Below are 27,705 nucleotides of genomic sequence, written 5' to 3'. Positions count from 1 at the left end.
TGCTGTGTATAAAGTCTTACTTTATCCTTTTATTTTCACGAGGCAATACACAATTAGATTGTTTGTAAATGCGATGAATATCATGTAAAATTGATGTAACAACAATCAATATACTTCCATTGTCATTTTAGGTTTTTAACTTTCTCTGAAACCCTTTTTTGGGCATTTATTCAACATCCATCAATAAGAATTTTAGTGCATAGGCTAAGAGCTGAGCGCTGTCATGTCATGATCTGCTTACATCAGGATTTTTAGCAACTTAAAAGCATGTAGTATGTTTCTTTCCCTCCAGCAAACTCTGTCAAACAAACCTTTCCCTTTACTAGGGTTATTTCAGGAGTGACCAAGCATCACCTCTGAGCCCACACTCAGTCATCTGCAACTGTGGCACCGCAGTGGCGACCTCCTGATAATGGGGTCAGTGGTTTCATGAACAAGTGAGTTTATTGCTACAGTCCAGGTCATCCTCGCTGGGGACAGTCTGGCTCACTCACATGGTTGCATCCCAAACTACAAACATAACAGTAATGAACACTTGGACCCACACTCAGTTCTCTCGTTGACTATACCTTTGTCAAAGAACCACAGACTACTTTTTATGGGGCCAAGAATAAAAATATGTACATTTTCTTATAAAGAATTATCTTAATTCTATCCCCTTTTATGAAATAAAAGCTCCTTAAAACTTAAGGTTCAAGAAATGAATGCTTTGGAAGTTATGCTACCCTGTTCTTTTAAAATAACCATCTTCTAGTTTAGCGAAATGCAAGCAGGACTGATCAATGAAGTTTCGTAAATTTGTACTCATAGAGGAACATAATTTTATAAAGACTGACAATTTAATTAAGACAAAGCTATTTATATGTGATGGCAATTGAAACAAGAGACTTTAAGTTGAACAGGCTTTTGATGGTCATTAATACAAAACAGGATGACAGGCCCTGCTTTTTACAAAAGCCATGATGTAAAATTTAGGAAACTAGTATTATTAAATGTGGTATGGTTAAAAACAAAAAAATGAGAAAGAAAAGACCCCAGAGAAAAATATTTTTGCAGAGTACTTCTCAGCGTCAAATTGTGTGATGTTTATACCATTAAAATCTACAATTATTTTACCTTTTGGCTTCCCGATGGAATTGTAGAAATACCAAGAAAGCAGTTCTGAAAGTGCTTCCTCTTGAGTTCTTTGGTACAATTTGGTCATCCTGATAGCTATCAATCCATTAAATACTTTAAAGTACATGTATCAACAAAAGTGCAACAAGAAGTACAAATGTTTAGAAAACCACAATTGAAGAATATATTTTTGACCTCACGGAAAACAGAATTCTAAAATTTTATTTGTGTTTCTGTGGCTAAGATATCCATACTGACTATAAGAATATCTCTAGCTAGATTTATATTAAAGAAATATTTAACATCCCTTTTTGATTAGAGTAAATGCTTTCTTGATTTTTTTTTTTAAGAGGCAAGTTTCAACGTGAAAAAAGAATAATTCTGAGTTTCATAAAGTTATGTTCTTTTGTGCCTTTTGATTCACAGAGTGTTACCATCAAGAATTTCATGTCAGTTTACAGAATGTTAAGGACTATTCTTTTCTCTCAGTAGGCAGTTAATTGTCCTCCTGCAGCAATTTCTCTATTTCCTTATCCCAGTTTTCATCTCGTTTCTCTGATTCTGTCACCACTTCGTATTCTTGAAGCTCCTGCTGTAGTTCTTTTTCCCAATCTGTAGAATCCTCTAAAAGAAAGAGATGAGAAGGAAAAGGTTCTCTCTGAATTCATCATGCTGCTTTTAACAATTTAGTTGACTACCACTACCTACGTAAGTCCTAGCCACAGTCATTTTGAATGTCTCGGGCTTCCTCATGTGTGTGCCCAGAAAAACTGGACAAATTTTAAGAGTAACTACGAAATTACAAATATCCTTTTTAATATGATTAGAAAGAAAAATTTGTTAAATGTGGAATCAAGGTATCAGATGTTGTTACTAAATATGGGGTGTTATTTTGTTTTATCTAGGCCTCTACTTTTTCTTCAACTGAATGAGATAATTGATAATATTTGGGGGCAAATTAATTTTTACCACTAACAATGATGATAATGGTAGCAAAAACAGTGAACATTTCTTGAGCACTTCTGAGCCAGGCACTGCACTATCCACTCTACTTTTTCATTCTTAGAACAATCCATGGACTAGACACCACTATTATACACATTTTACAGATGGGGAAATGGAGGCTGAGAGAGGTTAAGGAACCTGCCCAAGATCACACAGCCTGACAGCAACAGGCACGTAGATGGAACCAGATCTGCAGGTCCCACAGTCCGTGCTTAACCACTGTAGTAGTGGTCTCCCTAGAGAGGCAAGGGGCACCAGGACCGGAAGTCAGGCCGTCTCTCGTTGAAGCCTGGCCCCTCACATGGGGCTCCATCTGAGCTCTCACACTCGTCTTCCGTGTTGAGATTTAGAGCGGCAACTTCTGCTTGGACACTCAATGTAAGTTGGTGTGTGTATGTGTGTTCATATATGTGTATGTGTGTAAAGGTAAGAGGCATCTGCTATGTAGTGTTATAAAACAGTGAGAAAACAAAACAAACCAGCTATTTATAAAGCAAAGCCCAAATTCATTTTTATCTTTTAAAAATAAACTTTTAGTAGCTATAGAGAAAACAAAAACCAAATGTTGTAATTTTTTTGCAGTAGTGACCTCAAGGGAAAAGACAGTGTGTTACATAATAACCAATTACAGAAATATTTATTCATTGCTTGCTGGGTGCCAGGCTCCATGATAGGTGCTGTGGGGGACAACCAGGCAAGGTGTAACTGCCTTTGAGGAACTTATCCTTTACCTGGGGTGGGCCAAGGCAACTACTATAAAAAAGAATATTAAGTGGCCCAAATTACAACTAGGGCAGCGATTCAGAGAGAGAACATGTCTCCAGAGTAGCCAGGAACTAGCCTCTGGGAAGCCGGCCAGTTTTCTGACCAGCGCTCTCTGCACAACCTTTGGGAACGGCCGACTCCCTAAACTGTGAGTCTCGAAGGCTTCAGGAAATGGTCTACATCTGATGATGGACCCAAGCCTTTGCTTTTCATCCAGTAGAAAGCCAGTAATTTGTCCTGATGTGTCAAAGAAAGCAACCCTCTGCTTGTACTTTTTTTCTTTTAATTTTTTAAACTCAGATTTTATTTATTTATTTTTGGAGAGAGGGAAGGAGGGAGAAAGAGGGGAAGAGAAACACTGACAGATTGCCCTTGTACACCCCCATTTGGGGACCTGGCCTACAACCCAGGCATGTACCCTGACTGGGAATCGAACCAGCAATCTTTTGATTCACAGGCTGATGCTCAATCCACTGAACCCTACTAGCAAGGGCAATGCACTTCTTTCCTAAATTCTTTAGTTTTTTAGAGGCAGCCTGCTCCTTCCCAGAAGTGATGCTCTTGTGGTATACAGCAGCTAGGAAAAGCAGCTTCTAGATACAAGCATAAACCCAAGGAGAATGCCAGTTTTTCAAGCAGAGTGTCAGAAGGCAGTGTCTCCATGTGAAAGGTGTACTTGCTTTCTCCCCTGTTCCTGGCCACCTGTCCTTGGACTGAGAGGCCTGGGACACATCACTGGGTCTTAGTTTCTTCTGTCTATGCTTCTGTGAATGATCAGGGCAGAGGGGTGTGAGGTCTACTCATGTGTACTAGAATCCTCCCTCTGGTGGACAGAGAAGCAATTCTGATGCAAAAGTTACAACATATTTTCATATATCTGCTTCAATAATAACAACTTTCTACAATCAACTTCATAAATGGAGAACAGAATAGTTGTTTTGTTTTGTACCTTCTACTACGGTTGTCTCCTCCTGCTTTTTGTCAAGCACTAGCTGCTCCATTTCCTTCCTCAGGTCCTCCTGATCTATGTTACAGGCATCAAAGGCGTCACTGACAAACTCAGAAACACCTGGGCTGGTAGAGATCTCCTCTTCATCCTGAAAGGCAACAAATAAGCTGTGGAAATGGATTCCTAAGTGACATTTATAGGCTAGACCTCTTGTTTATGGTCATCTCGCAATTTGATGCAGCATCATTTTCACTTCCTTTCTCTGCTAGTCCAATGATCACTGCTCTCCAACCTTCTAACCTGCACAGTTGCTTGGTAACTGAATGAGTTACAGCCAGAATCTATTGTGTTCACTCCCAGTTTGGATCACTCCAATCAGTCTGCCCAATCCCTGAAGAACATATCTAGAATGGTTTATGCCAGGGAATCGCCTCAAGTCTGAGCTGTAGGTCCCTAACTATTCAAAGTTCTGGCCCCCTCTCTTTCACAGCAGATAAGACCTGTATTCATAAGTTGTTTGAAATGGTAGCTCAGACAGTTAACACATGGTGACTTCATTTCCAGACATCGACTACTAGGTACAATGAAAAACTGCATTACCTCTTGAGTTTTAAGATGAGATTTGATTGCAACAGGTGGCGTTTTGGGCCGTACTGCCTCTAAGAAGTGAGAATAAAAGAGACAATAATTGCTCAATTTAATTTTGAATACATACAATACTAACAGCTCAAAATCCACAAGTACGATGATACTAAATAATTTACAGAAATAAAATTTTAATAGTATGCCTTCAGTTTTTATGTTATTACAAGAAATAGCCAGGTGAAATCATCCCTCTTTCTTTTGGGGATATTTTAATATGTCATCATATTCAATGCCTCTTATATGAGATTCCCAGCAGGAAATAATTTTTGACTTCAGTGTTAAGTAAAATCTATTTAAGAAGTTCTGCTCTTTTAGGATAATGAGAACTAAGCTATTTACCAAGTTTTCCTTTTCTCACAAATGCTAGGAAGTACAAAGTAAAATGTAATGCTTAATCACAGCTTCTTTTCTCATAGCTGCATTTGCTATCTTATAAATCTTACTAGATTTTACTAGTCTTTAGTGAACCCTGTCTTAAGCCCATTTTGTTAACACAGGCAATATGTGATAAAATGGCATTTTCCAATAAAAGTAATAAAAGGAAATACTAAAGAATGACAGACACTTGGGATTCATATTAACATCTGTAAAAATGCCAAACTTCACCGCACAGAGCAACTTCATTACATTAGTGGTATATACAATCTGAACCTTAGGACACACCATTTTTTTTTTTTTTTAAAGAAACATCAATGTGCAGTTGCTGGGGGTTATGGCCTGCAACCCAGGAATGTACCCTGGCTGGGAATCGAACCTGGGACACTTGGGTTCCCAGCCCGCGCTCAATCCACTGAGCTATGCCAGCCAGGGCCGGACACACCATTTTTGTGTAATTATTAAAAATTCCATGAATGGAAAAGTCTCCAGTTGTAAATAGTACCTATATAGAGCAGGTATTCATTAAGTGCTAAAAAATATAACAAAATACATTAAAATTTTTTAATTTATTGATTTTAGAGGTGGGGGAGGAAGGGGAGACAGAGAGAGAAACACTGAGTTGTTGTTCCACTCATTTATACATTCATTGGGTGATTCTTGTATGTGCCCTGACCAGAGATCGAACCTATAACCTTGGTGTATCTGGACGATGCTGTAACCAACTGAACAAGCCATCCAGGGCAATACATTTGTTATTTTAATTATTATTACAGATATTAAATCATTGCTGATACTATAAAACATTTCCCCCAACAACCAGGGGTGAACTGTCACAATAAGAATCCAATGTGTAATCTAATGTCGCCTGGCTCTGAGCTGGGTTTTTGTGACTTGGAGTGGAACGGAGCTTAGTTCTGCTCTACAGACTACAGCACCAGGGAAACGTCGGGCTGAATGAAGGCTGAGCAACAAAGAAAAGCAGTGGACTGAATCGGTGGAGGGTAGAAGGTACAGAAAGTCACATGGGCAGTGAAAGAGACGGCAAGGTGACTGGTGATCAAAGGACAAATAAAAAGGAAGAAATTAAAAAATGAAGAATGAGAAAAAGAGAGCAAAGTAAAGACTGGCAAAGACTGGTGAGTGAGGTCAGCAAGTGAGGGCAACAAGCAGAGCATGATTATTTCCTCTGGAAAGAAGAATATTTGATAAGATGATGACATTTCTGGTACATACAAGATGACAAGCTCATGACGGTCTTTAAGTTAAGAATATTTTTAAAATAACTGTTTTTTCAGAGAGTTCTCTGAATATACCTGTCAGTGGCAATGCATCCTCTCTGCTGTGGCTGTTTTCCTTTCTGGCGGCGGCAGCCTGCTGCTGGGCGGCCAGGGCTGTGAGCTGGGCCGACTGCTTAATCAGGGACACTCGGTAAAAGTAGTTCCTCCAAAATACTTCTTCCTTCACGCTTTTAAAGACAAACAACATCACATTTGAGCATGCATGCCCACAGAAACACGGAGGGGATATTTGTTGCACGGAGATTGGAATAGATGACTTTTAGGGGCATTTGCAAATCTAAGGGAGGCTCAAAGAAGGGTCTCATTTGCTTTCCAAATGGAAGGTGAGTAACAGGATAAAAAGAACAGCTATCTTCACAGCAGCAAGAGAAAATTTACAGAACACCAGTGAAGCCTCAGCATTTCTAGATATTTTAATGATACCAACATTGGCCTCAGCAGAGGAAGATTGGGTGCTGCTGTGAAGAAAAGCAGCATGATCACCTGGGAGACTGGAAACAGAGCCAGGACCCCACCAATTATTTGCTGTTTACTGAAGAATTAAGTGCTTTCAAGCAGCGAGACAAAAGGATTGTGGGTGTTGTTCCTTATGAAAGGAAATGTTTGGCAGCTTGTAAATAACTAGCAATCTGTAAGAGTCAGCAATGAGGTGGGAGACGGTTGATAATGCAGCATGTGAGTCTGAACTGGATCCTTTCACTTAAAAGGGTATTATTGGGGCAAATGGTTAAAACCAGAACGGGGTCTGAGAATTAGATGGCAAAAACATGCAAGTGACCGTTTCCTTATTTGAGTGGTTACATTGTGGTTATGCAGGAGAATCCATTTGTAGCAAACACACCCTAAAGCAATCAGGTCCCAAATGACTCAGGAAAAAGTTCTTTAGACTGTATTTCTCACCTTTCTGTAAGTTTTCTGATTGTTTCAAAATAATAATAAACAACATTGATAACTATGCTTGCCTCAGAGCAATTAAATACAAAGATCAAGGGCAGAAGACAAAAGACTCAGCCAAAACACAGAATGTACCCCTCCTTCTGCTCCCCCAGCCAAGCACAGTCAAGGAGCAACTTTGGTGACCTGCAGGACATACCTGGTAAGTTTTTTGTGTTTTTATTTTTTGTCTTTTCTCTTGTGGTCTGGAGGAGTTGTTTATGTTGTAAAAATGCTTTGTAGTAGAAATGACAAGAGTACCAGAGAATGTCTCTTTACCTCCTGGTTTACTAGAAGTTTCTTACAATGGGGAAAAGCTGAGGAAGGAAGCATGACAGAAAGACTTGGAAGGAGAAGAAAGCCAGTGAGAACTAAGAGAAAACAATGAGATCCAGGTTTATGAATGAGGACACGGCTTGCCTTAGATAGCACATCAAAACACAGGGTCGTCACATCTGTGAAAGGCCAAGCTGGGTCAGGGAGCTAGCTTTTAAAGTGCGACAGGCAAAATGCAAGTTTATTTCCACAAATTAGGCCAGGTAACAAGCTGACATGATGCTAGGCGCAGCCATCTTTTCTTTCATGAATCCTACCAACATTGTCCGAGTGCCACATGCACCAAGGCCCCATGCTAGGTGCTGGCAGGGAAGGGTTAAGGGATGGATAAGACGAGTTGTCTGCCAACAGAGATGGGCACAGCAATAATGACCTCTTACTCGTTCAGCTCTTACCATGTGCCAAGAAGCATTTCCCAAACTCCTGTGGCCACACAAGTCTCTGTTTCTCTTAGCATATCTTAGAAGTAGTTTGGCAGGAGACTTAGCTTAATAGCAGTAAGGACTTCTAGCCAACCGCCAGTTTAGTAGAGAGAGAAATATCACTGTGCTACAGCTGCTGGGAGAGCTAACAAAACCTTAGGCTGCATTAAAAAGCTCACAAGATTCTCTATAGAGTGTGCTCTCCTGCAGTCGGACAACGCAGCATATCCATTTCGGGGAACTCGCTTTCAGAGGGTAATCACCCAGAGGGTGGCGGGTACAGAGCCCGGGACACCTGGGCAACAACTACAGGAAGTGGGCGTTTACCCGGATAAATTCAGAGGCCTTAAACTGTAACATCACAGCCATGCAAAAGTGAGATTAGCTTTCCCATGAGGTAGTGAGTGGCCTGAATATTTTCAAGATCACTTTTAATTCTGAGCTCTCCGAAATGTCCAAAGTGAACAGTGTGCTGTCTATCTATGGTGGTTCTCGGGCGATGTTTGCTCTTGTGATAAAAACACCCCGATTGTTTTCTTTTCCCAGAGGCTTCTCCCTCCTGATGTAACAGGAAGTGGTCACAGGCACACTACAGAAATATCTGGTTACCTCCTGGAGAGAGTCACAAGCACGTGACCTACTCAAGGTTCTAAGAAGCCTCACAATGAAATAAAAAATCCATCCAGCCTATCAATTTCCAAACATTTATCTCACCACTTACGCTCCAAGGACTGTTTTAAGGCATTAGTATGCTGTGAACAGTCTCTGGGAAACAATGGGCATATGTCACAGTCCAAGACTGTCACAGGAAGGAACTGTGATTTCCCTAGTGTCACGAGAGTAAAGGCCGCAGAGGGTGCCTTTGATGCACTGGCAGGGCCCTGCCTCTTGCCGGCACTGCCGTCATAAGGAAGTGCTACCAAACTAAAAGGCATTTTAAAATACAGAGAAAATATTTGTTTTCTTTTCTAAATTGTTACTGCTTAGGGATGGCTTCAGTTCAGAAAAAGTGTCTCAAATGATCAAAGTTGCATTCCTGCATGTCAGAAGGAAAAGTCCAGAAGCCCTGTATTTACATGTGATGTCGCATTTTTGTTTTACTTTATCATGGAAATTTCAACAAAAATGGAGAGATGAGAACAAAGAACCCCCATGTACTAATGACCTAACTTTAAGAACCACCACCATTTCACAAGTCATGCTTCACCTATGCCTCCTGCCCTGCACACAATGCTTTTCTTTGTGGGTAGGTTGTAAAAAAAAATTTTTTTTTAATTTATTTTTAGAGAGGGAAGGGAAGGAGAAGGAGAAAGAGAGAGAAACATCAGTGTGCGGTTGCTGGGGACCGTGGCCTGCAACACAGGCATGTGCCCTGACTGGGAATTGAACCAGCGACACTTTGGTTCTCAGCCCGCACTCAATCCACTGAGCTATGCCAGCCAGGGGCTAGGTTGTAAAATTTTAAGGCAATGGCAGATACCATACCCTTTCATCCGTAAATACTTCAGTAAGCATTTCTAACAGATAAAGACTAACAAACCAAACCTAATTTCTAAAGCGTTGCTAACAGAGTTATTAAGTAGGAAATTGGAATTACATTACTCAATGGGCAGTTTACTTAGCCAGCGACAAATCCGAAATACTATTTGTCAAATATCAGTTCTGCAAGCTTTAAGAAAAATCTAAAACTACTGTCAGCAGTGAGAGGGAGACAGAATTGTCAAAACCCAAAACTATGGACAGTGACATGCCTGCCGTGAGCACCCGAGGCCACATATCTCAGTGGCCCGGGGCCTCTGGGCAGTCCCCAGAGCACTGGCAGAGGGTCTGCTGTGTGACCTGGGGTGATTCCCAAGGTCTCAAGCTGACGGAGCTTTCATGCACGGAGCACCTCTGGGCCCCCGAGCTTTGCTGCGCTTCTCTGAGAAAGAGGCAGCTATTCAAATTCTGAGATAAAAAAGCTTCAAACAGATATATACATACGAACTGTTCAAAAGCCAAGTCCCAGGGTTTTGTGAGCATAATAGTCATTTACCACCAGTATGTTCATAATTATGGAGAGAAGAGTTTCACTACAACACAAAACAAATAAAGGACTCTATATAACTGCTGTTCCAAGGCAGGGGGAGCAGTAGAGAGGGCCTTAAGGAGAGGGAGATGACCCTGACTCCCCTTGCTGCCCCTCTGGCCAGGGACCATGTCCCCCCATGGCACGGTCTGAGGGTCCACTAGGAGCTAAGCCTCTGCGCACTCAGGGTTGGCTGGCACAGTTGAGAACGGGGACCTAATACTGCAGGAGACAAAGCCGCAGGGGCCAGGCTTTCCCTGTTATTGTACCTGCAGCCTGGCGGGAGGCCACCAGGCCCAAAAAGCCTACGGAGCGCACAGCCCCAACCACGTGTCAGCACGGTGCCTTCACCCAAAGGACGGGCACAAAAGCCTGCGACATGAAAGACAGAGCCCAAAGCAAACACACAAATTCACAGAAAAGAGCAGAGAGAAAAGAGTTATCTCAAGAAAACTATACTTCGTGTCCTCGGAGAACAGTAAGACACTGCATCCATACAATAGGAACAGAGTGCTAGAAAAAAGGAACACTCGCGTGGACATCAGATTCAAAACAAGGGACTGGAACTGGAAAAGGTGAGGAAGACGGGAAGACGCCGTGGCGGCAGAGGGGAAGAGAAGGGAGCCTGCTGCTAATGGCAGCCAGGGGCGCGTCACAGAAAGACACTACGCTTATGCCGGAACTCGGAGGACAGGCAGGGGTTTGAGGAGGGCAGAGGAAAATGGGAAAGACAAGAACGCTGCTGCCGGGGAACAGGGCGGAGTGCACAGAAGGCAGCAGCCGGTCCTGATGGGCCTCCCAGACCCTAACTGCACTCCACCTTCTAACTAGAGATGAAAAGAGCACATTCCAGCCCCACCCCAAATTTCCCAGAAGTTTTGATTCTGTGGTGCCGTGTGTGTGTGTGTGTGTGTGTGTGTGTGTGTGTGTCTGGTGCTGAAGGGCCATAGGGCCCCCCTTTTTGAAAGATTCTATTTTTATTTATTTTTTAGAGAGAGGAGAAGGCAGGGAGAATGAGGGAGAGAAACATCAATGCATAGCTGCCTCTCACATGCCCCCAACTGGGCACCTGGCCCGCAAACCAGGCATGTGCCCGGACTGGGAATCGAACCGGTGACCTTTTGTTTTGCGAGATGATGCCCAGCCAACTGAGCCACACTGGTCAGGGGCACACAGCCCATTGTTATGAAGAGAGTCTGAGTCCGTTCTGGCCTCCACTCCACAATTTTTCCTTGATACTGCGCACGTGACTGAGGCCACCGAAACACAGGTACACATTTTGTCTAGCGGCGCCACGAGAACACAGTGCTTACAGTTTAGGAACAAGGGCGAATCTCATCCTGCTCAGCAGTTCGTCCTCTTGGAGCATGACTAGGGCAACAGGGTACATCTGATCGAAGTCAAAATGAAACTGCACACCGATCGGAGGGTCACGGAGGAAGTTCCTCTTGTCCTTTGATGAAAAGGGGCAAACCCATAGAACGCAATTAATATTTAACAACGCACCACTGATTGGATGAATACTGAAACTCTCCTAAACACTTCAGCCACAAGTCCACTGAGCTGTCCACTTAAGAGACAGCAGAGAATGACCACTCCTTTCATATATTTTTAAGTCTCTACTGGACAGCCTTGTGAGAGACCAGGAAAGTCAATCATGCACTTAGTTGGGATTATATAGCTTGGAATCATAATGAATACGTTTGTCTTATTGGACACCATTAGGTACGTGAAAACTACTGTAGGTAATCTTAGAAACATTCTGACTGAAGCTGAAGTCAGCTAACCTTGGTGGTCATATCAAAAAAGTGAAACCCACCACTCAATTTACTTCTCAAGTGTGCACAGGCCACGCTCTCTTCCTACGCCTCTCGACAGAATGCCGAGGCCCAGGCTCTGCCTGCCAAACCCCTGTGAAGCTGCACAGGTCAGTGCCTGTGCCAAGGGCCTGGCAATGTGATGGTGACTGACAGACACAGTGTGGCTTCTCTGCAGAGCATGGCCAGGCTGGGAAAAGGTTCATTGTTCGTTCAGTCAATAAACTTTTGCTGAGCCGCCGTGAGCCCAAGCCTGGGCCCCCAGCTGACACCTCGGCTTCTTTGTCACAACACTATGAAGTGAGCACTTCTGCCCTCACTTTACAGATGAAGAAACTGGGTCATGGAAGCAGAACGGCTCGTCTAAGATCAGGCTTGCACTGTAAGTGAGTGGCAGGACCAGGACGGAGGGCTTCCCCTTCCGGGGTTGGGTATTCCTCCCACTCCAGTGCGGCCGCAAACTCAATGGGCTGCCTATGCATCTCACGTGCTCTGCCCATTTTTATCCAGGACGACACCGACTTCCCTCTGCACGATGAACCCTGCACAGGTGTGACAACACTACAGGGACAGCAAGATACTGAGATCCTGCCACCAGGAACTTATCCAGCGCTTCCAATCTTCTCGCGTAGCCCTCTCGGCTGCTCACTCCTGCAGTCTGCCTCCTGCAAGTTTTTAAAGCAAAAGGCATGGAGCTAGGACGCTTGCAGCGGAGAGCAGGAAAATGAATTAACTGGCTCCCCTTAACTCTTCTTGCCCTGCCGGGTATCAATCTTCTTCTTCTTCTTTTTTTAAACTCACTTGCCTCTTGTAAGCACCTTGACAGAGAACTGGGCCTGCAACCTTTCACTTTGCGGGACAATGTCCAACCAACTGAGTCACACCAGTCAGGACTCAATCTTCTTTTAAAAAATACGTGACAAATAACACCCTGGCTGGTGTGGCTCAGTTAGTTGGACATTGTCCCACAAAGCGAAAGGTCACAGGTTTGGTCCCTGGTCTGGACACATGCCTGGGATGCGGATGTGGCCCCCGGTCAAGGCACATATGAGAGGCAAGCAGTCGATGTTTCTATCACACCAGTGTTTCTCTCCCTCTCTTTCTTCTTCCCTTCCTCGCTCTCTAAAAATAAATAAATAAAAACTTTAAAGAACGTGACAAATAACTTGAAGTAAATCCTTCTTCACACTGCTGCACTCAGGCTTAGATGCCTTAAACTAAGGGTTAGAGAATCCACAACCCAGGAAGAGGTACTGACAAAATAAAATGTCATACAAATCTTTATGCAAACATTTCGTCATTAGTGTATTAAAACTGGAGTCTCATTAAAAAGAATTTCGACCCAAGACTGTAGTGAGAAAGCATCCCCTTCACAGAAGACTGTCATATGGCTTAGGACCCAGAGTCGGTATATAACATGAAACTGCGAGAGGACCCTGCTGTGACCCCCAACGCCCCTGGGCCCACTATACCCAACCTGGAAGAGCTGTGACACTCCGTGCTGCTTTTGGACCACCATTCTTCTGTTAGCCAAGAAGGAAATGAAGTGCAAAGCCCAAAGACAAAGCTTCCCTGGATAGGGCCCCTTTCCTAGGGAATGAGGGTGGCTTGGAATTCCTGTGAGGTAGCACGCGGCTCCGCTGATTACTGTATAAACTGATGTCTCCAATCATCCTCTCTCCTACAGGCTGAGCATAATAACCAAGGCAAAAAGCTGCTGTTTGGGACCACTCAAACCATCAAGACTGATTGTTTCTATTCTATTTCTTTTTTTTTTTAACCATGTTTTTACTTATAAATATGATCCACACCTGTTTTCTAAAAATTTAAAACAAAAGCAAAGCATAGAGTCAAAACCCCCACCATCCATAAACAAACCCACGCACACCCTCCTGGACATGTCTCTCTGCATATATATGCAAATTATATTTATCATTTGACCTAAACAGAAAGATACACCACATGCTGTGGATCACGTTTTCCCTTTCCGCTCAGGGTCGCAAGTATCTTCCCATCTCCAAAGTAGCTATGTCTACACTGAATGAACATAATTCACTTAACCAGCTCATTTTGGTAGTCAGCATATTGTTCCTAATCTTTTCTTAGAAAGGTTCTCTTCTAAAGTGATCTGTTTAGACTAAATTCCTAGAAGTGGGATTTCTGATTTGAGAGTAAGATTATTTCAATACATATTGCCCAAACTCTCCCCCAGAAAGATTGGAGCAGTCTACGCTGCTCCGAAAAGCATCAATTTCATCTCATCTTGCCCACGTTGGATTTAAAAAATATTTTTGGTTTTTGAGAATTCCCATACGAATAAAGCAAGAATGTGAGCCTAAATGGGTTTTAGTTATTTTACCTCCCAGTGTAAAACTTTCAGAGCCTGAAACTGCCCCAATGCTTCCCTGAGGTTTCCGTAGCAGCCTCCTCATGGACCTAGCTGTGCAGCAGACAGAAACAGTGGTGAGAATGCTGGCGGCCAGCGCAGTGGGGCATGAGGGAGGAGAGGCGTGTAAGGAAGGGCCTTGGAAGCTGCAGAGGAAGTTGATACCTTAGTCTACGAGAGCTGAGATGTCATTAGAAGAGTCAACGGAGGGGGGTGACATGAAGCGATCCACACCATAAATGGACCCTTCTGGCTGCTGAAATAAGCTTGTACTGAGAAGGGGCAAGGAGGGGACAATAGCTGGGATGTCTTGGGCAGGCGATGATGGCGGCAGGACCACTGTGGTAGCAGCAGCAAAGTGGACCAGAGCTATATTCTGAACACAGCATTGTCAGGACTTGGCGGGGGGGGGGGGGGGGGGGGGGGGGGAGCAAGAGGAAGGGAAGGTATGACTCAAGGAAGACCCCCAAGTTTGTGGCTAGAAAAAAAAAGGAGAATAAATTGAGTCCTATTCTGAGATAGAGATGAGAAGAGTAGGTTTGGGGAGGGGAGATTACAGGACCTGGGGGAGCTCACCACTGAGCTTATGATGCTTCCCCTCGAATGACAATTACTAACTGTCCCTATTTCTTTCCAGGATATGCAGGTATGTCACCTCAGTGTCAAGTTTGGCTGTAACATAGTAAACAAAATACGCGCTGTTCACACTGAACTTGTAATGGATGCTCAGACCTTTAAAGGGTTTATTAATGGAAAGAAAAATCTTCAAATGCCTTGGGGGAGGGCTAGAAGGGAGGTAAAGTCCAGTTTGTTGTCTAGACTGAGTTCCATTTATGACTTTGATTTTTTAAAAAGTGGGTTAAAAACAAAACTTGAAAACTACTGACAGCAAAAAGCTCTATTTGTTGAGTCCTGTGCCAGGTTGGGGGGGGGGGGGCTTGGTCCTTACAACAGAAATTAAAGCCAGTCTCTGCCCCCTAAGAGTTCACAGCCCGACGGAGACACAGGTAAGCGAGGGTCACATTTGAGAGTCTCAATCCCCACACCTGTATAATGGCGATAAAAGCCCCTGCCTACCTCAGAGGTGTGCAGTGAGGCTGAAGAGAGATAATGTGTGTGAAAGCGCTTCCTGAAACTGTCAGGTCTACACACCTGTTAACTGGTATTGTTACATTCCCTCTGAAGTCCCAAGAGAAATTTTTGTGGGCTAGCATATGAAATTTATTTCTTTCAACTTCAGTTTCAAACACATATAGCAGTGAACAAGAAACTTACAATATAATCATTTCATTCAGAAGAATCAGAATGCCGTCTGGAAGCTTTGGGTCATAGCATATTTCAAAAGATTATCCATCTTAATAACACAAAAGAATTCTTTTAAGGCTGAAAGAATTATTTTGTGTAATAGGCTATTCTATTCCATTAAGAAAAAAAGAACTTATAGAGAAGTGAATTAAAAGTTAGTAAAAAAAAATAGTGACAGTTGATCTGTACATTCCTAACATCTTAAAAGATTTGAAAAATTGTATAGAAGAAAAACACCTCCTAAGGATAAGCTCGTGATAGGAAGAAAGTCCTTCTACACAGAGTATCACAAGATACTTACAGCTGATAAGGCCAGAATTTGTTGTTGAATTGTTTCTTCATCACTACTATCAACCCATGGGGGCACTGCTGCTTCTAAAAGGTTTGTAATAGTCAAGAAGAAGAGAAAAAAACAGGTCACAAGGATTACACTGCAACTGTGGTTTGAAAAATGAGAAAGTTTCCATACAAGCATTTTAGTAATTTACTAATGAGTTCCTCATAATTCCCAGACTTAAAGCATAAATCTTATGCATGTATGCATTTGGTAAAAAAAAAATTACTTGAATTATATAGTGGAGAAATTGGGCAATACCTTGACCAGGTGACCAAAATCAGCATCACAAACAAGGGAGAGATGGCAATTGTGGGCCTCCCAGCGGGATACTCTGAGAAGGACACATCATCTGTGTAGTATTCTGACCGAGAATGCATAACCTAAATCTAATTATAATCTAACCGTGAGGAAGTATCAAACACAACTCAAATGAGAAATGGTCTATTTGCAAAAAATGGGGGGGAATTCTTAAAACCATTTATGTCATAAAAGACAAAGAAAAGCTATGGAAATGTTCCAGATTAAATGTTCCAGATTAAAGGAGACTAAGAGACGTGACAAAAAATGCAATACTGTGCTGAGGGGGAAAACGCATAAAAGACCGTACAGGGCCAATGACAAAATCTGAACATGAATATTACATCAATGTTCAATTTCCTAAAGCTGTAAAACTTGCACAGTCTGGGTAGAAAGCATACTGGCATTCTCTATACTACTTTTATTGTTGCAACTTTTCTGTATATTAAAATTATTTGCAAATAGAAGTTTTTATAAAAAGTTATTGTACTTGACTCACGACAAAATGTTATAAGGAGGCTGTAAGATAAGCAGTTAGCAACTGAGAAAAGGGTTTCAGGAGTGAAAGCAAATGAAAGAAACAGGCAAATTGGAGGCAATGAGCAACGAGGCTGGGATTAAATCCTCTGAGCCTTTAGAAGCGAAGTGCTGGGAATACCAAGACGCCTTACAACCCAGCCTGTTGTCTCTGGGGCTGACAAGAAAATGAGATGATTACAACTTATCATGGTTATAATGCCAGATGACAAATGGCAACCACCTGGAAAGGTAAGTCCCCCCCGAGGTTTCTGTGGTGACTTGGGAGCCCACCTTGGACTAGGAGGAGTTCAGAGGTGGGTGTGTGGGTGGGTGGGGTGTTCAGAGGAAGCAGCTCTACCAGCTGAGCCTGGAGCGGGGCAAGAGGGCAGAGCTAAGGCTATGGAGGTGGGTGGTCAGCACAGAATATACACAGCAGAGGGTCCTCACAGTTTTGCAGAAATAATCCCTTTTACTACTAGGCGGCAAAAGTCAAATAAGTGGTAGAGACATCCTACTGTGTGCCAGTTGACAGAAGACATACATATGTTCATGCATGAATGAACACACGAGCAAATGACACCAAGCTCATTCTTTGGCTCATCCTAAACAAGCAAATTTTGGAAATTGCTATCCAAATTCTGTTAATTATAAGATCAAAATAAGATAAACATATTTTGATACTTTAAAAAGATATTAGGGTAAAGACCCTTTAAAACTTTCTTTCCTCATACTACTTACTGTAACTTTTTGGTCTCCATTTTAACTCTGTTCACCTGGGGCAGCTTCTCCTAGCACTACTTATCCTCTGATAATGAGCTCTTCCCAAGGCCCAAGCTGCTGGTAAGGAGAAGTCATCCCCACACCCCCCCTTCCCTGAAACTCATCTATCCCGAGTGACTAATACCCTCCAGGTTGTCCCACCCCATGGACACTTCTTGGTTCTTCTGTCTCCAGGCCAGTTCCCTTATCTGGGAATGGAGATAAAGGCGAGTACTTCACGGACTTCCCGTGACCGCCCAGTGACCTGACCGCCCAGTGACCGTGTGAGTGTGGCGCCCTCTCACGCTCACTGCGAAGGGACTTCTCAGCTGACCGTGCTCTCCTGGAAATTCTCCCCTCTCGGGGCCTCCCTTGGTTCCCTCCGCTAGCCGTTCTCTCCTGGGTAAAAGGGCGCTGGCAGGCTTCGCTGGCAGGTTTGTTTCATCACTTACCAGCTGAGCGACCTTTGGCAGTTAGTTAACCCTTGCTGGTCTTTCCTTTTATTAAATGAGATGTCGTGTACAGGGTGGAGCAAAAGTAGGGTTACAGTTCTGAGTATGTCAAACACAAGTTTATTCTTGTGTTATTATTTATTAATTACTGCATTATTTTCCATACGAACAACTGTAAACCTACTTTTGCCCCACCTTGTATAAAGCACCCGCCCCTTAGCAGGCACTTAGAAACTGTCAATTCCTTCCGCTCCCCGCCCCCCCCCCCCCCCCCCACCGCAAATGTGGCAGATCTCCAGTTATCTCTCTCCACGCTGGGCACACTTTTCATCAAGGAGCTCACCTACTCTCAGGGTTTTTACATGACTTGACTAATACTCTATATCTGTAGGTGGAATTCTCCTCCATGCTTTGAACAAATGAACTGCTATTGGGCCCTGGTCAATTAGTTTAGAACAGTGCTGACCAACAGAATGTTCTGCAATGATGGAAATGTTCTACATCTGCACTGTCTAATATGGAAACCACTAGTCACAGTCCCATGTGGTTACTGGGCACCTGATATGCGACTAATGTGACCAAGGAATAAAATTTTCCTGATATGCCACCTGCTTTCCCTTCCCTGCCTTTGTACATGTTCCTCTCACCTGGCTGTTTAATGGGCACCTCAAAACTAAAATCGCCTCCAAGCCTTTCCCCCTCATGCCCTCACAGTTCGTATCTCAGAGGCACAAACCAGCTGTACACCAAGTCTCCAAGCCAATTTTACTGCTTCCCATGAATCACTGCTATGCTAATTTGTATAGTTTATTTGTCCGGAAGAGCTGCTTCACACTTCTGAGTTTACCAAGGCACAACAATGCCTGACAGGGACTCCCCACAGGACTAACTAGTTCTTTTTGAATTGTAACACCGCCCAAATGGATTCGATTCTTTTTACCCTACTTTTGCCAGACTCAGAGACACGAGGCCAGTTTTGTGTTTGAGCACCACCAAATGGTAAAAGTTGGGATTCTGAGATTTTATAATTGCAAACATTTAAACAAGCATTTGTCAGTAAAGAAAATTATTGCTCCTCAGATGGGTCATCACAGGCTGACCTCACCCACCAACCCAGCCACAGGGAACGATGCCGTCATTTCTTTAAACCCCAAAGGTTTATGGGTTTGTCTTCCCCACTAGTCCTTGTACTACCCAGAGAATGGAGGCCATTACTTACACATTTTTGTATTCTCAGGGCCTTATCATGGTGACTGGCATGTGATAAGTATTCAATACAATCTGGCGGGTAAGTTGTGTTCAACAAACCTTATACATACCTGATTTCTTTGTATGCTGCTCCTCAACAAATTTTTTCTGTTCCTTATGAAAATCGCCTATAATAGTCTATTAAAAAATACATAGAGTCAAATTACCTCGAAAAGGTTATTAGATAAGAATTGCATTCAAGATTTGTAAAGTCTATTTGAGACATTTTATTTGTTTTCTTCAAATAAAAAGGCTAAAAAAGTGAGTTTCCCCTATCTGCAACAAGGGAGAATTGTCATTGTTTTTGAATTTTAACTATACAACGCCCTTTATGATGAGCTGTCTTTCAAATGCAAAAATGAGTTAAAAACTGAACTTTTGCATTATTAAAAAAATATAAGACAGGTGAAATCTCATTCTAACGAACAGTACACACAACAAAAGTATCTAAATAATAAGCTATCTAAAATTAAATCGATGATCTCCTTAGTTCAAATAAGTATCAACATAAATAAAATTCACCACAGTAAAAAATGAACAAACTAACTCATTAGTGTCTTAAAGGGCTGTTCATAATGGGCTAAGACTTTAAAAAATTGATGAAATAATGAAAAGCATACATATATTCTGAAGTGGTTATAGTTAAAAATTAAACTCATAATATGAAAAGTTTAGTATTATCCAAAAGTATCAATATATTTTAGACTGCATTAAAAAACAAAGGTTATTTAAATCAGATAAGTTATACCATGGCCACATGTTACACAGGAAGAGAAAAAACCCCTAGAATCTCAAATATAAACATTTTTTACCAGAATATAATATCCCACTTGGGTTAATAAAATTCATAAGAAGGGATATTAGCTGCTAATGAATTTCGTAAATTTATACTACCAAAAGATACTTAAATGTACCTTATCAATGATGTCATCTATCTTTCCTTCTTCCACTGATTTCTTTATCGATTGTGCTGTTTCAGCAACTGATTCAGTTATCTTTTTTGTAGCAGCAGTCGCAAAGTTAAATAGATAGTCTATAGAGAATAAAAACAAAAAAAGAGTCTGTGCTCCATTCCAGTACAATGGTTATTATATGTGTAATTTCTCCCAGAAACAGGTCTTGTAAGAATGTGAAATCATAGGGGCACGTTCCTTGTGAATTAGAACTTGAGACAAAAACACGAGAAGCACTGCCAGGCCTGTACTTGGTCAGCGGAGTGCCCACCCACACTGGGCCCTTAATCCGTCTCTTTCAAAGACCCTTAGCAAACCCCCCATTTCCCCCCCAATAGCTGTTTCAAACTTGTCTTGCCCATCTCCAGTCTCTACTTCTAACTTTTACCTCAGTAAAATCTCCCCTCCAACTATACAAAGGAGATCAAGGCTCCCTTTTTTCTTTCCTTTCTTTCTAGACCCTAAGTATCCCACCTTTATTTTCTTTTTCCTCCCTCCTGTTCAAAGAAAAGATGTCCCTCCTTTCCTAGATTAACCCATCGCATGATAAATCTGGCAGATTTTCAATAAATAGAAATCTTGGCAAGCTCTAATATAAACAGAAATCCTTCTTAACTATTAATGAGCAAATGCATAAAACAAAATGAAAACACTAACTTTCCTGGAAGACACAAACTTTCACCTTTACAAAATGCAAACATAAAACTAAGTTTCCTGAAGACCCGAAAAGACACAATGTGTCAAGGCTCTATTGCACTAAAATATAAATTATAAAGGCTTATATGTAGACAAATATCTCAAAGTTCACACTCTGCACCATCTGGGCCACAGGGAGTGACCTCAAGTAGGTCCTCAAGCTGGACCTGCTAGGGGTTGCTCCAGAGCGACTGGCCTGTGGATCTTGAGAGAGCAGTCTTGCTTCTGCTATTTGCATCCACTGATGGGGTTCGGGGGCTGACTCACAATATTCAGGCAGGGAGAAAACCCCTGTAAGAATGGCAAATAAGAATGACAAAGGGAGCCTGGCACACCCAATTAAATCCTCACTCTGGGCAGTGTCATTTTCAGAGAATCAGGCAACTTATACCGCTTTCTGGGAGCAGCGTATGATGTCCCAATCTGAATGACCATCTCTCACTTCCCAAATCCTTTACTGTTAAACAGTCCACTTTCTCCCACTGTGTCTGGTGGCATCCATCTGTCAATGACATCGACACCCCATGGTGGCTATGCCACAGGATACTATCTGTATCAGCTCTCATGCTCACCATTCTCCCCACTCTGCACTCATATGACCACAGAAATTCTCGAGTATCTTCAAGGAGGCCTCAAACACATTATTTCTTGGTTTGAAACAGTTATCTGTCCTCTCTTTACCTGGCTGCACATCCGGTGGGTCTCTGCAAACACATCATTTCCTGGGAAATTTTACTCCCTGACTGGAGCAACCGTGCTGTTCAATCAACAACATTAACGACACTGCCGAATCTGTCTCCTTGGCAAGGCTGAAGGCCCATCCTAAGCCCCACCTGGGCAGGGACCAGGCTGTCTGGTTCACCCAGTGAGTGACCAATAAGTCCTTTTTGAATGCATGCATGGATAACTGGCATTGTAAGTACTGAGCTTCAGGAAGATCCCTCATTTCTCTTCAGTTGTGACTAATCTATTTACCCAGAGTGCTATGATAAAATGGGTAGACAGCCACACTACTTTGTACAAACATTCTTTGCAAATAAAGAAATCGAAAGTTCTAAAACAGCAGGGCTCCTTTTAAGATTTCTCAGGAATACATTTTGAATTAGAATCGACATTTTTTTCCCTTAACGGAGGACTTGTCATTTAAAAAACTGGTATTTTAGCATAACAATTTTTTTAAAAGATTTTATTTATTTATTTTTAGAGAGAAGGGAAGGGAGAAAGAGAGGGAGAGAAACATCCATGTGTGGCTGCTTCTCGTGTGCCCCCCACTGGGGGAATCTGGCCCGCAACCCAGGCATGTGCCCCGACTGAAAACTAAACCAGTGACCCTTTGGTTCACAGGCCGGCACTCAATCCACTGAGCCACACCAGCCAGGGGTAGGATAATAATCTTAATTCTCAGATATTAATGACTCCGTGGGTAAAGTACACTACACACAGTGAACACGGGAGAAAGCACAGGTCTTTCCCTCAAGGAATGTCCCGCTCTAAACAAACAAAAGACTTATAGCCAACCAGAGGGGCAAGATTATTTATGAAATAGAGGCAATCAGAGAAGGGAGGGAGAAGGTCTCCCAGAAGTAATTAGAGAGTGGCCTGGATTCTGATGTCAGAGGGAGAGGGAAGCAAGAGAGCATGACAAAGAGACTTTTAGGTAAGAAGCTCCTAAAGACAAGAAGTGGTTTATTAATTTTGCAAAGAGATCCTTCGACACCAAGTTAAAGGCAGTTTTTACTACATGGTTGGAAAAAAACCTGAGACTAAGGTAAGAGTTAACAGGAAGTAACAGGGGTACAATGTCCACTTCAGGAACTTAGGCACAAGAGCGGGTCTGGAGCAAGGAAGAAAAGGAAGTAAAACACCTGAGAGTGAGCACCCCTCTAAAACCTTATGAAAGGAGGGACCAGATCATGAACACTAAAGGCAGTCATTCTCATATCTTCATTTTCATTATGTCATTTTAGTCTCACGATCATCCTGGGAAGAGTAGGTATAATCTGCCCAGTTGACAGATAGGGATGCCAAGGCGCACAGAGGATAAATTATTTGTCCATTATGACAGGGGCAGACCTACCCCCCTTGACTGCCTAGCCAATAGCCTATCCCCTTCCGCCTTGCCAAAGAAACCCCTGTTTTGATGGGTGCTCACCAAACCTGGGGGTGGTCTGGGGGACGCTGGACACAAACAATCAAGGTCTTCTCATTAAACCTCTGTATGTGGGTAATTTGCAAATGATATCACAATGAAGACAGTAACTAGTGGAAGGAACTTAAGCACAGGCTACCTACCTCTAAATGGCAAGCCTGTGCCCCAGTCTCATACTGCCTCAGGTCAGCTGGCAAGTGACAAGAGCCTGCAGAACTGAATGTCATGATAAGGGTAGAGGAAAGTGGGAAGGTTCTCAAAGGTAAGAAAAAGCATACATTTATCAGAGTAAAGAGAGAAAGGTAATTTAAGGCTTGCTGTTAGAATGGGGAAATAATCAGAGTGTTGTTTTTTTTTTAAATATGCTCACTGACTTTAGAGAGAGAGGAAGGGGGGGGAGGGAGGGAGGGGGGAGGAGGGAGGGAGGGGGGGGAGGGAGAGAGAGAGGGACAGAGAGAGGGAGAGGGAGGGAGAGAGAGAGAGGGAGAGAGAGAGAGGGGGAGAGAGAGAGAGGGAGAGAGAGAGATATAGAGAGCGAGTCTAGAGTAGATATTCGCGAATTGTTGCTTCCCAATACATGTCCTGACTGGGTTTCGAACCTGCAACCTAGGTATGTGCCTTGACTGGGAATCAAATCCCTAACCTTTTGGTGTACAGGATGATGCTCCAACCAACGGAGCCACACTGACCAGGGCATTAAGTAGTGGCTTTTAAGACATGTATGAGCCTTAGAACATTAATATTCTTATGAAGACACTGGATAATTTTTTAAAATATCACATCTCATAACAATTTTAGAATCTTTGTGTTGGAAGGGGCTAGAGAGGTTACCTAACTCAACCTCCTGTCCAGGTAGCCCCACTTCCAGAGAAGGGGAGCATTGGACTTCAAAGGGCAGCCAATTATTACTGTTACCCATCTCTAATTCAGAAAACTTTTTACTCCCCTTGTCATCTGTACCTTTCTGATTAGGACCTGTCACCTTAAGTAACATAAAATGACCTTTCTTTTTTCTAAAACACACACACACACACACACACACACACACAATCAAAAACATGTCAGAATTTTAAGCAATGCTCCTAAGTTTCTTCTTCTAACTAAAATGTCCAGTTCTTTTGTATTGTTCATAAACCATGGGATCCAAGCTCCTGACCACTTGCACCGCCCTCCTCGCGGTAAAAGCTGGGTTTGTCATCACAACTGATTTGGGGATTTCACTTTTATGTCCAAGAAGACATACATTTCCCTGTGCAAACACTAACTTTTGGAGCCCTCTTAGTTGTAAACTAATCAAGTGAGGTATCTAGAACTTGAAATGCACTTTCCCTAGAGAAAAGGAGGCGTGGCCTAATTACAGCAGGTCCACTACAAATATTAATAGCACTTTTTAAAGGAGATGGAAGAGGAGGTGGCCCTTCCTCTAATCCCTGGGCATGGACTGGCCTTAGGGACAGGTTTTGAAAAAGCCAAAGGTCTTCTTTGCCCACCTCCCACTTAAACTATGCGCAGAACTCAGATATTTAATACTCTCAGAGGTACTTGTTTTTTTTTTTAAAGAAAGAGGGCAGATAAAGCTCTAATTTGCTTGACTCGAACAAAACCACACAACCAATTTATGAATAAGAAGTGACTTTGAGAAATGAGGCCTACAGGGCGGTGGGGAGAAGTTCTTTAGTGAGTTTGCTTATCAACTGCCCTCCTCTGAAGCAGGTGATCATAGGAAGTCCTAAACTTACCAGGAGGGAGGACCAAGAATGGGAAGATTTGGTTTTGGTGGAGGTAGTGCCTGGGTATGCACTCCTTGTAACTGGTGAGTTGCCTAAATTTATAAATAGGTCACCATGAAGTGGAAGTATTTAGGGTACAATTTTGAAGGGAGGCACTCAACAAATGTTTACAGAAAAAATGGGGCTCCTAGGAGATTCCTGTAGATTTTAAAAGGCTAAAGAAACTAATCTACTGCCCTGGCTGGCGTAGCTCAGTGGATTGATCTCGGGCTGCGAACCAAAGTGTCGCAGGTTCGATTTCCAGTCAGGGCACATGCCTGGCTTGCAGGCCACAGTCCCGAGCAACTGCACATTGATGTTTCTCTCTCTCTCTCTCTTTCTCCTTCACTTCCCTCTCTAAAAAATAAATAAATAAAATCTTAAAAAAAAAAAGAAACTACTCTACTTAATGGGAGTCAAGCTCAAAGAAGTTTAATTTCAGTATTCAAAACACAGATGTGTCTTCTTTTTTTTAAACTCTAGTTTACCTTTTTAAAAAAAGATTTTATTTATTTATTTTTAGAGAGAGAAGGGAGGGAGAAAGAGAGAGAGAGAGAGAAACATCAATGTGTGGTTGCTGGGGGTCATGGCCTGCAACCCAGGCATGTACCCTGACTGGGAATCGAACCTGTGATGCTTTGGTTCGCAGCCCGCGCTCAACCCACTGAGCTACGCCAGCCAGGGCCAGATGTGTCTTCTTAAAGATAACACACCTCTTAGGATCAATACACAGAAATAAAAAAGTGATCATCTAGTCTTTCTGAAGGTTTGTGTATAAACTAGAACCTTTATATCTTTTTAAAATCACATAAACAGCAGAGCTACAAGACCCTGCATTTATTTGGAAACTGTAAATTCGCAATGTGTGTGTGGGTGTGGGAAGTGGGTAGAGGTACTTCCATCTAACCTTAGCTTCCCCAAACATCAGAAGAGCCTGGTCAGAAGAGAGATCAGGGCATTAAACTCCGAAGTAGACATCCATGTCAAATACATGTTTATTTAAAAATATTCAGCCCTGGCTGGTGTGGCTCAGTGGACTGAGTGCCACAGCCTGTGAACCAAAGGGTCACTGGTTTGATTCCCAGCCAGGGCACCGCCTGGGTTGCAGGCCAGGTCCCCGGTGGGGGGCACACAAGAGGTAATGGCATGTTGATGTTTCTCCCCCCCTCTTTCTCTCTCTCTAAAAACAAGTAAATAACATCTTTTAAAAATTAAATAAATACAAACGTGAGGTTTCAATAAAGCCCTCACAAAGTTTTCAGGAGCCAGTTTTGATACCCCCCTGAAGATAAATAAAAATTGTTCTGTATAGTGTATGAAATTGGGTAAATCCCCATAGCCAACTTTCCCTAACTTTTATCTATTGCTACTACCTTACACAGCCTGTCTGCTCTGGTCAAATTCATCTCCTCACATCTCTCCAATACTCCAAGCTCTTCCTAATTTTCTACGCAGGAAACAGTCATTCCCTTGTTTAGTTATTTGATTACACAACACTTAGTTTTATTTCTCTTGTGCGCTGTTTAGGGGTCTTGGGCTGAGATGACACACTACCTTGATTTCAGGTTGTCTGTTTTCCCTGCCCCTCCACCCCGAGGTAAACTCTTTGAAGGCTAGAGCCTTTCTTATTCAAATATGTGTTTCTCCACTCTCAGGCTCCAGCCTCCCCCAGTGCCCTTGTCTTTCAGATTCTCTGCAAATGCTTGCTAAATTTAACATCTACCTTCTCTCACTTTCAGTGCTGTCTGCTTTAGGGCCTACGTATTCAGAGGGGTTTTCTTCCACTACTTAAGCCCCCCAAGGTCTCTGTAGAATCAGAATTACTAAGCATGTGTTTATCCTTCAAGCCTACTTTTCACTGTGCTCCCTAAACTGGACAGTAAACTCAGAAAGAACACGGGCTTTGAAATTAGACAGATCTAGGTTCAAATTCCACTGCTACCACTTACTATGACTGTTACTTAGGGCAAGCACTCTGGACTTGCTGCCCCAACTCACTGGGCTGTTTAACAGATGAAACGAGATATCATTCATAAAACACCTAGCACTGAGACTTGCACATCACAGGGAGGAAAAATGGCAGCTGCTTTCTTGACTTAAGGAAAAAGGTCCCATGCACCTAAAAAGAACACGAGCCTGACCAAGGCCTTCAGTAACTCTTCCTCAATTTACTTCCAACAATACATTCTTCCCCAAGGGCAAAAAGTCACTTTTTCAACCTACTCAAGCTCCCAAAAGGGCCCTGTCCTTCGGGTGGGAAGTTGTGGAAGTGAAAGTTGGCGGGTTGAAGAAAAAGGATTCCTTGTCAAATCTAAAGAGGTCGGGCCACACCGCTTTACCGCGGCTTTGCTCTTAATGCTCCCACTTTGTAAACAGTGACATGTCGCCCTGGCCAGGCAGCTCAGCTGGTTAGAGCATCGTCCAACACGCCAAGGATGTGGGGTTGGCTCCCCACTCCGGGCACAAGCAAGAATCAACCAATGAATTCATGGATGAGGGGGACAACAAATCGATGTTTCTGTCTGTCTCTGAAATCAATTTTTAAAAAGAAAAAGAGTGATATGTCACCAGGAACTTGAGGCACGGGATCTGGCTGCTAGATGAAGCTTGGCTGTGCCCAGTTCCTCACCAACCTCTGCCGTCCAGAGGGGACCGACCGACAAACCCACCTTCCTTCCCCATCCCACAACACCGACCATGTTGGGCCGCGCCCCAGGCGGGAGAAACCGAAGGTTGCGGGCACTCCCGACCCTCGCAGGTCCCGGGGGACACTCACCGCCCAGGCCTCTGGCCTGCTGAAAGAGCTCCTTCTCCGCCGATTCCGCCGCCGCCTCGGAGTGCGGCTCGGGGGGAGCGTCCTGCTCCGGCTGCACGTCTCCCTCGCACGGGCGGTCACCCCCTGCCGGCTGCTGCGGGCCAAACCAGGCGCTGAAACCCCGGAACATCCCGCCCGCGGGGCCGCCGCCGCCGGGGCCCCGGTCGCCGGAGACTCTAGGGGAGGCTCTAGCGGCTGCCGCCTACGCCCGACCCCACAAAGCGCGTCTCCCCGGTGATGGCCGGAAGAGCGACCCCTGAGCAGCCGGTCTAGCCTTCTCTCCGCCTC

General features: G+C 43.3%; 1 protein-coding gene across 1 annotated transcript; it reads right to left on the bottom strand.

Annotated features, from left to right (window-relative positions):
* SYAP1 (synapse associated protein 1) lies at nucleotides 1–27,705 on the bottom strand. Its single transcript, XM_028523057.2, has 9 exons — nucleotides 27,379–27,705; nucleotides 19,950–20,068; nucleotides 19,107–19,173; nucleotides 15,725–15,798; nucleotides 11,229–11,368; nucleotides 6,172–6,323; nucleotides 4,436–4,494; nucleotides 3,836–3,983; nucleotides 1–1,740 (listed from the first exon to the last, which is right to left on the bottom strand). Exons 1-9 carry the CDS (start codon nucleotides 27,545–27,547, stop codon nucleotides 1,613–1,615), a joined length of 1,056 nt encoding a protein of 351 aa, XP_028378858.1. The 5' UTR covers nucleotides 27,548–27,705; the 3' UTR covers nucleotides 1–1,612.

The sequence above is a fragment of the Phyllostomus discolor genome, chromosome X, assembly GCF_004126475.2.
Source record: "Phyllostomus discolor isolate MPI-MPIP mPhyDis1 chromosome X, mPhyDis1.pri.v3, whole genome shotgun sequence".
Lineage (NCBI taxonomy): Eukaryota > Metazoa > Chordata > Mammalia > Chiroptera > Phyllostomidae > Phyllostomus > Phyllostomus discolor.
The sequence above is the reverse complement of the archived record's forward strand: the minus strand, read 5'-3'. Positions and strand labels throughout refer to the sequence as shown.

Excerpts from the sequence above, each read along its gene's own strand:
- SYAP1 (XM_028523057.2), bottom strand. The coding sequence starts at position 27,547 with ATGTTCCGGGGTTTCAGCGCCTGGTTTGGCCCGCAGCAGCCGGCAGGG. Across the intron at positions 20,069-27,378 it reads GCAGGCCAGAGGCCTGGGCG|ACTATCTATTTAACTTTGCG; the intron begins GTGAGTGTCCCC and ends TATTCTCTATAG. Across the intron at positions 19,174-19,949 it reads TAGATGACATCATTGATAAG|ACTATTATAGGCGATTTTCA; the intron begins GTACATTTAAGT and ends ATTTTTTAATAG.